Source organism: Nanorana parkeri, unplaced genomic scaffold (genome assembly GCF_000935625.1).
Source record: "Nanorana parkeri isolate BGI_ZX_2015 unplaced genomic scaffold, ASM93562v1 scaffold722, whole genome shotgun sequence".
NCBI classification, from domain to species: domain Eukaryota; kingdom Metazoa; phylum Chordata; class Amphibia; order Anura; family Dicroglossidae; genus Nanorana; species Nanorana parkeri.
The window spans coordinates 520,132-532,228 of NW_017306990.1; the positions used below are offsets into that span (position 1 = coordinate 520,132).

The 12,097-nt window shown below is 39.7% G+C and overlaps 1 protein-coding gene across 1 annotated transcript in view; it reads right to left on the reverse strand.

Annotated features, from left to right (window-relative positions):
* Positions 1-12,097, reverse strand: part of LOC108793128 (pro-neuregulin-3, membrane-bound isoform-like) — a 480,301-nt gene that overhangs the window by 138,382 nt on the left and 329,822 nt on the right. The window contains exon 5 of the mRNA XM_018564084.1: positions 9,652-9,678. Within this exon, the coding sequence (XP_018419586.1) occupies positions 9,652-9,678 (27 nt within the window). The remainder of the gene's footprint in view (positions 1-9,651; positions 9,679-12,097) is intronic.

The following is a 12,097-nucleotide window of genomic DNA, read 5'->3' on the forward strand; positions in this document are numbered from 1 at the left end:
AAGTTAGACATCTATTGTCTGCCACATACAATGCTGTTTTAACACCTCTCTCTGGGCAGGTTATTAACACATAGCTGCAATTAATTGCAGCTAACACCTGGTTGTGACTAACAGATTATATGGATTGGAACAGCATTCACCATATTTATTCCCAGACAATTTTTGTACAAGTCATACTGAATTAAGAAAGCTGGTTAGATTACCAGTGAAACAATTCAAGAAAAATACAGCAAGTCCAGTTGCCTTGACTTATTTTTACAGATATACCATGACCTGGATGAATGAGAACCTTCACATACATTTATCTCTATGGCCTCCTTAATTAAAAACAGTCCAGCAAGGATTTATTTGTGTCCCAGACTTCTAGTGTGCATTGTTTGTAAAAAGGAATGTTAAGTTTGGAATTATGGAGGCTGAGGCTGCCATTACTGACCTCTACTAGCTCCCTTGCTGTTACGCTGATCCAATGGTTTCAATACTTTTTAAACTCAGTGTCCTGGGACAAGTATGTAAATAAGAAGCTGTGATTTTCTTGATGTGAATACTTGTTACAGGTCATTGTGTCAGAAAGACCTGAGGCCAGCCTCAACCGGACAATTAGCATTTTTAGAAAGTGCTCAGAAATGACAGTCTGCACAAGTTTCTCATTACAGACTCCCTGGATCCCTTTTAAAAGGAAGCTATAGTGTTTGTATGGCAAGTACACATGGGCTATTATTTTGCCTTTTATAATAAATGTACCGTATATACTCGAGTATAAGCCGAGATTTTCAGCCCATTTTTTTGGGTGAAAAGTGCCCCCCTCGGCTTATACTCGAGTCAGCGCCAGCGCGTCTTCTTACTTACCTCGCCGATCGTCGCGTCACTGCTGCTCCGGTGTGCGGAATATATGGCTAAACCCTATAAATCAGGAGTAAGCTAAGTATAAATTAATTTTTTTTACTTTACAGGTATGTTTTGAACTTACTGTCTGCTTGTAATACAGGTGGAAGGGGCATAGACAGTATAAGTGGACCTTTCAATTTGCTATTTTTAACATATCACAGATGTTGTAGATATGAGTAAACTGATCGCAGAGGAATTATATTTCTTCTCTCAGAATCACAAGCACTGTCAGCCCCCATGCTCATGAAAGAGAACATGGACTTTTGCACATCTTATTTCAAGTGATGAATTGGTGCTAAAGTAATACGAAACCAAGTACAATAAGGTAGTTATCACTTAAGACATGGCCAGTTGATAAGGCTATCCATGTGTATGGTATAAAAATATAGTGTGTATTTGTAAATATAAAACATTTTTAATGTAAAAATCATTATTTTTATAAAAGGTACAGAAAAGCAGTGCAGAAAAAACAATACAGGTATTCCTCACTTAACGACCGAGTTCCGTTCCTACGACCAGGTCGTTAAACGGATTGGTCGTTAAGTGAGGAACTCTATACAGTACTATACTGCATTAGTACAGTACTGTATAGCGTTGCCGATGTACAGTACCGAACAGTGTACTGTACATCCGGCAATGGAAATACTTACCGAGACCTGCAGTGAAGATCGGGGGATGTCACTTCCGCCGGCGACCCGTCGCACTGACGCTGACGCGGAAGGTCGGAGGTCGATCGGCGGTCCGTCGTAAGTGCGAGTGGTCGCAAAACAGGTAAGTCGGTAAGTGAGGAACATCTGTACACTAACCAAGAAGATAAATAATATGTATACTATAAAGCCCTGTCCACATTTGACCCCAGGTGCAATAGCTGAACATTCTTAAAGTGGTCATACACCTTACAACCATTGTAAAACTTTTTTTGTCCAGACATCTCACCCGCGTTCAATTTTCATCCAACTAGCTCTTCATGCACAGACCAATGTAGTGCGCAATTAACACTCATCTGCACCACTAACTGGCTGATTTGCATTGATTGAAAGAACAGATTTTTGTTTGAGCATGTGCATTTTTCATCAACGCCACTGACCTGTCAATTTTCATCCAATTAGATTAAAATGTTCTAGCCTGCTTGAAAGACTAAAATCTGCCAGTTGTACGGTAATTGAGATTTTGCACTTCCAATCAACTGGCAGATTTTCAGAGAAAAACACGATAGCAAACAAAAATCTCCAGATAATTGTACGGTGTATGGGCAACTTTACACTGACGAGGTTATTCACTAAAGGGTGAAGAGTTTGGAGAAGGCAGGAGAAGTGAAAGATCTAGGCTGAAATAGGTGATTTGGAAAAATTCTCCAATTCAGCTCACTTTTCAGTTCAGCTATATTGGCCTAGATTGTTCACGTTGCCCCCGTCTCCAAATTCTTCACCCTTTTGTGAATATCCCTGTAAATCTTTAATTTTCAAATAGATAGAGAAAAAAGAATAATCCTGTAAATCACACAAACACACACAGACACACACACAGACACACACACAGATACACACACACACACACACACACACACACACAGACACACTAAAAGCAGATCCCTTCCTTGCCTTTCACACACAATACACTCTTTATTTTTTGCCTTTTTCTGAACTAGCCATGCAGCCTTTTATACCAAATAGCCTCCACGGAGGTCATTATGTAGCATAATGTAAAATACTTTTTATTCTTTTTACCATGCTGGAGAGCATTTTAGTTCAATTTGTTTGATTTAAACTGTGAACCAAAAAAATACTGGGTATTTGGCAGGAAAAGCACCTGAGGTACAGGACATTCTTTTCATCTTATTGTACATTAGTCTAAATCTATGCTTTTTATTTATTGTCAGAAAAGTCAGATCAATATTTGATTTTCTAGAGTTTCCATGGCTGTTTTATTTTTCTTAAAAGAGTTTTCTCCACTTTTAATACCAGATATTTCTCTTTTGTGTAGACACTTATGTACACAAGTTTTAAAGCAGCCTTTAAAGGAGAACTATGAGGTGAGTGATTTTCACTCATCCTCATAGTTCTAGCCGACCTTTGACAATTAAACTGTCACAGGTCGGCTCAGTAGATTGGGAAGTGAGCGAACACATACCGGCATTCGCTCACTGCAGAGAGCCGTGACAGGGGAGTGACTGGATTCCCCCCTCCCCTGTCCGATCCTCCAGCGCTGACTGGCGGAACAGATGGGGGAGGGGGCGGGTACAGCTGGCTTTGCCTCTAGATAGGCAGAACCAGCTGTCACTCACTCAGCTGGGTGGATCCAGACATTATTGTCGAGATCCGTTTCAGCTGCGGCGTCTCAGTATACCGCGAGCTGTAGCGGTATACTGAGCTTTGGGTGATGGGAGGACGCTAGTTTGTGTCCTCCCGTTACCCTTAGGAGACCTATGGGTAAAAGCTGTAACCCCATAGTTCTCCTTTAAAGTCTTTTAAACTTACCTTACCTAAAGTTTGGCTGTCTAACATGAATTTATTGGCAGTTTAATTTGACTAAGTAAATCAGTAAAACAATATATCTTTCCCCAGTTCACAATTCTCATCACAATTCCTGATTAGAAGCAGTACAGAACTTCCTAAATGTGACAGTGCCTAGGCACACTCTTCTTTTACAAAAAGGTGAAGAGTTTGGAGAAGTGAACAATGTAGGACAATATAGCTGAACTGGGAAGTGAGCTGAATTGGAAAACTTTTCTAAATCAGCTATTTTGGACTAGATTGTTCACTTCTCCTGCCTTCTCCAAACTCTTCACCCTTTTTTGAATAGCCTTGTTAGTCTTACAGGAGCCCGTCAGGAGTTTGCAAGGCATACCTTGGACACTCCTGCTTCTTTTTAATGGGTTACACCTGTAGTGTCATCCACGGGCAGGGTGTAGAACTGGGCATTAAAACAGCAGCAGCATACCTACTGATAAAGTTATATAATTGTTTAGATGATAAGGTTGCTGGAATCTAGGCCCAATAACTCAGACATCTTGCATTCTTAGAAGGAGGTTCTAAGTGTTTTTTTTTTAGCTTTGAATATAGTGGTGGAGAGTTATACATTTCTCAAAGGTTTTATTTCTGCCAGTAACCCCTGTTGAGGAGATTTCCCCTCTCTTCCTGTCTCTGTGAAGCCAATACAAGAAATGGGGGGGGGAGGTGGTACAGAAACTGAATAAAAAATAAATATAGCAAAAAATCAAATAAGCATTACCGGGGAGAACCTCAATGACAGCAGGCAGGCAAATCAGTCTTGATCATGGATATGTTCATTGTTCATAGGGGTGTATAGGCAATGGATTTGGGGGCAGTTACAGTGTCCCTTTCACCAGGTTTTTGCCATCCTTTACGGATGGACTTTTGTTGTGCTGAATTATGTCTTTACTTCTACTGGCACAGACAGCAATAAAACATTGTCACCAATTCATATTCATCCCCACTTTACAAAAAAAAAAGTTTTTGTCTTGTCTGTGTCCTCAGAGGAAAATATTTTCCATCAGTCCCATGCGGGCACAATATTTATGCTGGTGGTGTGAATGTGTTCACTTGCAGATGTGGTAACATAATCAGGTGTGCAGGAGCACATTACCATGCGGAAAGGGTATTCTCACTAGTCACTCCACCCACCGTTCACTGCCTGTATTATATTAAACCAAAGATTACACTCTCTCTGATCGTAATTTACCTCTCTTGCTAAACTAGCTTTCTTGCCTAAACTCAATCCTTGTCACACTCGCACTCGGCACCTCCGGCCTCTCCAGCTCCGCTGTGGCCGTGACGTCACGCAGGGCTCCGCCCCCTGACCGGGGCTTCCTTTCAAAACCGCAGTGGAGGCAATCATTCGGCGTTCAGTCAATGTGGAACGTCGAGCATTGTCTTCCGCTGCTTCCACTGAACCCGACCGGCTCCCCACGCTCCAAAGCCTGGATCTCTTCTGGGACACATCCCATCACTACAGAGCCACTCAGCCCTTGCAGGAAGGAGCGATTCCTCAACATAGAGAGCCACAACCGCAAGTAGTATGGCCTTGTCCCTAAATGTGGAGACCTGTACTATTGCATAATTCCATCCATACTACTGGTGTATTGCCTGTCTGTGCCTTGCTTAATTGACACATATTGCTGGATGATTGCCTGTCTGTGCTTAACTAAGTAGAGCCTTACTGCTGGAGTATTGCCTGTCTCTGCTAATTCCTAACTTGGTTTATACTGCTGAACATATTGCTGGAGTATTGTCTGCCTGTGCTTCTGCCTAAAAGTATCGATACTGCTGTGGAGTAGTCTCTCCAGTTATTACTAGCTATATACTGATGGAGCATTGGAACTGTTACCTTACTAACCACATTAATAGGAGCTTCATAGGACTGTATATACCAGATGAACATGCATTTGGCATACCTACGGACTACAGTCCCATCAGACCCCCTTAATAGTTAACCTAATACCTACTGGTAGTACTGGGTAGTGTTACCCCCTTTCTTACCTCTCCTTAATTCTAGGCTGGGATACATGATGTGGAACGGCTCCCCATCACACTTGGTGTATTAGGGAGCCGTCTGACTGACCCAATCCCATAAAGCCTACACGCTACATATCCGCAGCTGTGGTCCAACCCCCCGTTACCTGCTGGATTGTGACAATCCTGCACAAAGCTCACCCCTGTATAAGTCCCATTACCTTGTTTTAGATGTCTGGCAATCTGGTAACATCCAAACTATGCTCCTGCCTAACCTTTCATAATCCACCTCAATCTGTCTGACCAGCCAATGTAATCAGTGAAGCCACACACAAGCTTCAGCCACACTATCACTGATTCTGAGAAGGTATATACAATTTTAATAATTCTAAGTATGGATTTGGTTAAAATTAATTTGTTCAGTATTTCAATTCATGATACATAGTTGATTCATATATAATATCTTTAGGATTGGAAATGTGTATACTGTTTGATATATCAGGATAAACTTCTTGGATCCATTGGGACACATTTTAGATTTATCTTATTTTGTTTTGCATATGCCACTTTTAATAGTGTATATTAGTAGATGTATCTGAGCTACTTGTATTGATAGTCCCTTTGGTCTTTAATTTGGAGAATATGAAGGAAATATGCTTTGATACACTCTTATGATAATAATTAGTCCAAATGTATTAATGGCATTACTTAGTGCTAGAGTAACATTAGTTTAGAATTACTGATTTATAAATTATATATACATCGACAAATTTTAGAATGCATTGTAGTATCCGTTTGAAGAATGCCTCAAGACAGGTTCACTGTCTCCCCCATCCAGTAGCCCGCATGGGTCCCTACCTCCTTTACCCCCATGGTTGTATGGGATGGTTGTAAGGTGTGTGCCCAGCCTTATTCACACCTGTGATTAGGGCCAACAATAACAGGAGTCCAAAGAAAACTTGTGGCTGGGATGAGAGGTGGTGGATAGTTTAGGCTGATCACCCTGTACGAAGCAATGAGAGGCTGACAGCTGCCCATGGCCATTAACCTCCCTGGCGGTATTCCCGAGTCTGGCTCGGGGTAGTAATTGCACATGGAGTAATTACCTGCACTTAAGGACTGATGATTGCCCCTGGACACAAACAGTTCATCTTATCTTATGTAGTCACTGTTCAGGTATTCAGGCAGCGTGGGCGTTGCAGTTGTCTGAATACAATAGCCAGCAACAGAGATTCCCCTATTCACACTTTTTAGTGTTTATTTTTTGCAAGTGTATTTTGATTTTATTCAAAATAATAATCAGTTACAACAGAGTTATCACAACAGGGTTAAAAGAGACATATATTAAAAGACTACAATCATAACCTATTATGCTGCATATCACGTTATCATGGAAGCATTAGTGAAGTGGAACAATCAGAGATTTGTAAAGTAGTTAAAATGTGCATGGTGATGGCCACTGTAGTCATATTATGCATTATAAGAACATCTAACTACAATTTAACAGGTTAACAGTTTAACAGTGTGTGGTTGCCTGTAGGGCTGAGACTGTAACAGTTGTCAGCTAGTTTGTGTCTGGTGATGCTAGTGGGTAGGAACGGATCAAGAGTGGTGTGGAGAGGACTTGAAATGGAGAAGAAAATAATTGAATAATTAAATGTGAAATGTATGTGTGGCATATGATATGGGGGAATAAGTCACAGCTATAAGAGTGTGGAGTAGAGAGCGCTGGTCTAATTTCAAAGAGAGTACTCTCCAGCAGAGCACTATCCCAGAACATCAAGTTTGCCTAAGAGCCTTCCGATGATAGAAGGTACCATCGTGAGTTCTGAACAACTAGCATAATATCCCTCAATTGGTCGACAGTACATTCAGTTGTTAAAAAGCGGGTCCATGTATGGAAAAATGTTTCAGTGTTGTATAAGTTATTTTTGGTATCTAGTTTGTGGATTAGCATGAGTTGGTGAAGTGTGTTTTTGACATCAATCAATGTAGGGAGTTGAGGATTAAGCCAGTTATGTAATATGTGTTTTTTGACAGCCAAAAGGCAACAGTGTTCCCATTGGGTTAAAGATTCTACCTTGCCCTGCTCAGAAGCAATCAGGGAGTGGAATAGACATATTGCTGGGGACAGTCCCTAGGCCTGTCTGAGAGCGAATTCATATCGTCAAGTGCTAATTGCCAAAAGGGTTGGAGATAAGGGCATTTCCAAAGGATGTGCGTCAAATTAGGGCGTGGAGTGTGGCACTTGGGACAGTCAGTGATCCAGGTGGCGTTGGCTGAGGTGGAAGTGAAATTCAGGGCATAATATGCCCTGTGAATAATTTTAAATTGTATTTCCCTCCATTGTTCATTAGTCATGTGTTTAACTACCTGCTGTCCGGCCGTTGTAATTAAATGGCCGGACAGCAGCTTCTTGAGGGCAGGTGGGCGTCTTTAGACGTCCTATCCCGTTCCGCTCGTGCCTGCCGCTAGGCGGCGTGCACATGCGGGAAACTGGTATAAAAAATGGTATAAAATTAATTTCAGTACAGCGTTGCATGGCGGAAATAAATGTCAGTCAAAGTACTGCAGCGCTGAATACTGAAAAATGGCCTGGTCAGGAAGGGGGTATAAACACCCCGGTCAGCAAGCGGTTAAGTACACTCGACCATCCCCTGAGCAAGAGCTGATATGTGTCTTCAGGTCTGAGCTGCAGTAATGGAGCCCACTTGATACCGTGTTTCCCCGCAAGTAAGACATCCCCCGAAAATAAGACCTAGCGCTATCTTCGGGGATGTCTGTAATATAAGACCTACCCCGAAAATAAGACCTAGTTCGGGGTAGGTCTTATATTAGCGTGCAAAAAAAAAAAATAAGACACTGTCATATTTTCGGGGAACACGGTAGCAAACCTGGGTGTCGAAGGTGATGACTCCCGGTGGGTAGCGCTAAGAGTACTATACAACTGGGAGAGAGACATTCTAGTGGAGGGCACTTTTTAGTGTTGATGAAGAAATGTATTTCTAGCTTTAGCACAATTTTTTAGCAAAACATTACTTTACCATGTGCCACAATAAAATATATTCAGAATTCAATATTTGTCCAAGTTTACACAGAGTAATCCTAGCTCTGGTTTAGTAAGGTTTCAGGCAGGTTAGGTTCAAAGCTATGTTAAAGGAGGGATAGGGTTAGCCTCACAGATTAAATAAGAGTGAGGTGCAGGTAAAGATGCTAATAGATAAACACAGCAAATGTATTCAACTATCATTATCAGGTTTTTTTTCATGGAAAATTGCATTTTAAAACAACTTTTAAAAGATTTATTTGAAATTAAACATACACTTCAATAGAAAAGAACAGAGAAAAAGGTAAATTAATTCTGATTTTCTATAAAGATGTCAAACATAGGCATGGTCACCAACAATTTCTCCAACAATATGTAGACTGCTAACTGAGTTAGTAAACAAAGAAGTCCAAAGACAGAATAGACAGAGTTTAATTTTTAAATGATATTAAAGTAGTCCATAGCCTGTTTTCAGATTGGGTGATGAGTTCCTATTTATGGTGACAGGCAAATGCCCACCAGAAAACTTCTCTTGGAGGGAAACTAGACAATAGAGATTCATATATACATAACCCTATGACTATTGTTTTCTTACCAGTATAATCTATGTACACTTGTACGTCAAAACCAGGACACTGCAGCTCTCTGAAAATGTCTGCATATCTAACATCCTTATAATGTTTTAAAGCAGCGATAGCATAAAATAATGTTCTGAAATATGGATATTTTATCTAGAATGACTTTATGTAAATCTATCAGTAACTCTACAATTCTGCATACACGCATACATACACACATTCCTAAGGTAACCAAAATTGTAATTTTCAGAAAACTAGTACATTTTATCATAAAACAGCAGCTCTCAAACATTGGGCAATTGACTGTACCTAAGCTGAAAGGAGAAATCTAAGAGAACAATATTACCCATCTGTTGTAGGCAGAAGAAGACATATCCTCAGTCTTCGTCAAAGATAGGATGCAGCCGCAGGAAGATGACCTGCTCTACATGTGTGCACAAGGCCAAGAATTTAAAGACTACTGAATGAGCACCAATAATTAGTACAGCAACCCACCTTATCAGCATGACAGTCAGGCAAATTACATTCTCGAAAGAGGGTTCAGCAATGGCAGTCTACAATATTCTCTAATGTCCCTTTTACAACTCAATTCTAACAGCGTAACTCGACAACGTTTCACAATCTGAAATACTGAAATGAAATGTTACAAACAAAAATAGCATCAACTTACCCATAAATTCAATTCCTAAATGGTCTGCTGCATCATGGAGAATATGCAAAAAGAAAGACAAAACCAGAATTAGTATTCATTAAAATAATAATGCAATAAATCCTTACACAGTAAAGAGTAGAAATGTTCTGGACACATTGTGAACCTCTTATGTTTAATAGGTCTAGGACCTATTCACACCCTCTATTTACAGTAACGTGCACATTACTGGATGTGTAGCCACAATGTGTGGTAATGCCCATTACGTGCACTGGTGTAATGTGGTGCCATTCAGAATTAATGGCATCTTAATAAACCAGCCAACAGATGTGTGTGGTGGTGTGCTGCCAAAAAATGGTAATAAAGAAATGGCACTGCACTGATCCAGCATACTTAATGTGCATTGTTTCATGTTGCAGTGATGTGTGTGTTACCTCAAGTACTGTAGATGGTATGAACAAGCCCTAAATTGAGTTAATATTAATAAACAGCTAATACAGTTAAGATACATATACTGCATGTGAACGACACATTGTGTAGCCAGTCAGGTAATAACATTATTTTCTATTGCAACTTGTTGTTTGCTGATTCACATATCGGATTATGAGTCTTTGCACCAGCAACCTCAACAATATCTCATAAATCTACAAAAGGCAACTACATGTAAATCTATTTGGGCACTAAGGGTGTAGAATAGCCCAATTTGTGCTCATCTGTTTTTAAAGAGTGCCCATTTTTTGGAGATTCCTCCATTTTTTGGAGAAGCACTCTTAAAGCATCATCCTGTTCTAAAGGGCAAAGTTTGGTAGTATTCATCAAAGGGGCACTACTTGACTGATAGGTTAAAAAAAACGGCACTTGCAAGGGGATCCATCCATCCAGTACTTTATTTGTAAAAAGGCATAAAAACAGCAAACCAACTAATTGTTACATGTTTCAGCCCCCAAACTGGGCCTTAGTCATAGCAAGTAAAAATCAAAATAACATACCTTAAATTCCCTAGTTCCTCACCCCCAACAGGGGTGGGACAACTATTAACCATTTAATCTGCCTACAAATGACACATATAAATAAAAAATTCTATATCACATCACAATATGCACATACAGAAAGATGAACAATTTTGTAGACATGTAAAGAAACATCAGCTCCAGATATTACATAGTAAGTCCACTTATGCAAATTATATAACGAATGGGAACTTCCAATTTAACATCACAACATGTGCATAGGATATAAGAAATAGAAGAAAAAGTCCTAAAAGCACATAGAAAAATATCAATCCCAGATATTACCTGGTAAAAATACCCATATAGATAATATCCACCGACCTATAATCCTAATCTTAAGAGTGGGGAGACAGTATTATAGCAGCATAAATATTAGATAAAAAAACTTGTTTAATAATAGGATATAAGCTAGCATTCCAACATTAGTTTTATCTTCATCTAGTCAGGAGAAATCCTAGTATTCAATATGACTATATATCATGTTCCCAGTTCAAATAACTTTCAATATGGATCCCCTACTCTATCCTTAAAGAAATCCGAGCCCAAACGCCTATAAAAAAACGACAAACTCAGATATTACCTAAATTTTACCAAACTTACCATATTAGTAAAAGTTCTAGCACAAAATAGGGAACAAATAGTTGCCCATCACAACCTATAGATGAGATTGGGAGTAAAAAGAAGTATAGCCCTAAAAAACATATGGGGAGGGATCAATCAAAGATATTAAATACTACAAACCACAATCACTGCACTACTTGACTGTGAATACTTGTGACAGAAGAAATCTTAGTGCCCTCATATAACCTTTATACCTAGTGAAAACCTTTTGTGATTCAGCTTCTGTAGCTAACAGTTTACCTACTTAATTTCACAAACACATGTACAGCATGAGCATTTCTTGGACTCCTTTCATGAGGGCAGTAACAGTATGCTATTCTTTGAAGGGCAATGAACTTTACAACACATATCACAACCTACAGTATATGCAAATACACAACAGCTGTTATTCCAAATATCCCAGTTTGAATCAGGACCTAGATCTAATTTATAACACAACCTGGGTGACAATTGCTACACTTTTTGGGGGATATTGTAATATTTACTGAACAAATAACACTTGTATAATAGAGTGTACTATTTTCAAATACACTGTAGAACAATCTATTAAACAAGTTTTATTTATTTATTTTTGGATAACATTTGGAAGGCTTAGACCCCCTATTAAGTTTAAATCGCTGTCTGTGTCTCCATTGGGTGATTTCACCCTCTCTCTATTTGTGAGGGGGACCAATGTAACTGAAACAGAAAGTGAAGTGAAATCCAAAATTGTCACCAGAACAAGAGGTAAAGGTAAATCTTCCAATGTGGATAGCTGGGCGGGTGACAACTGTCTGGGATGGAAATTCTCTTTACTCTGTGGAGATTTCTCTCATTTCCTGTTGCATTTCTGGGAC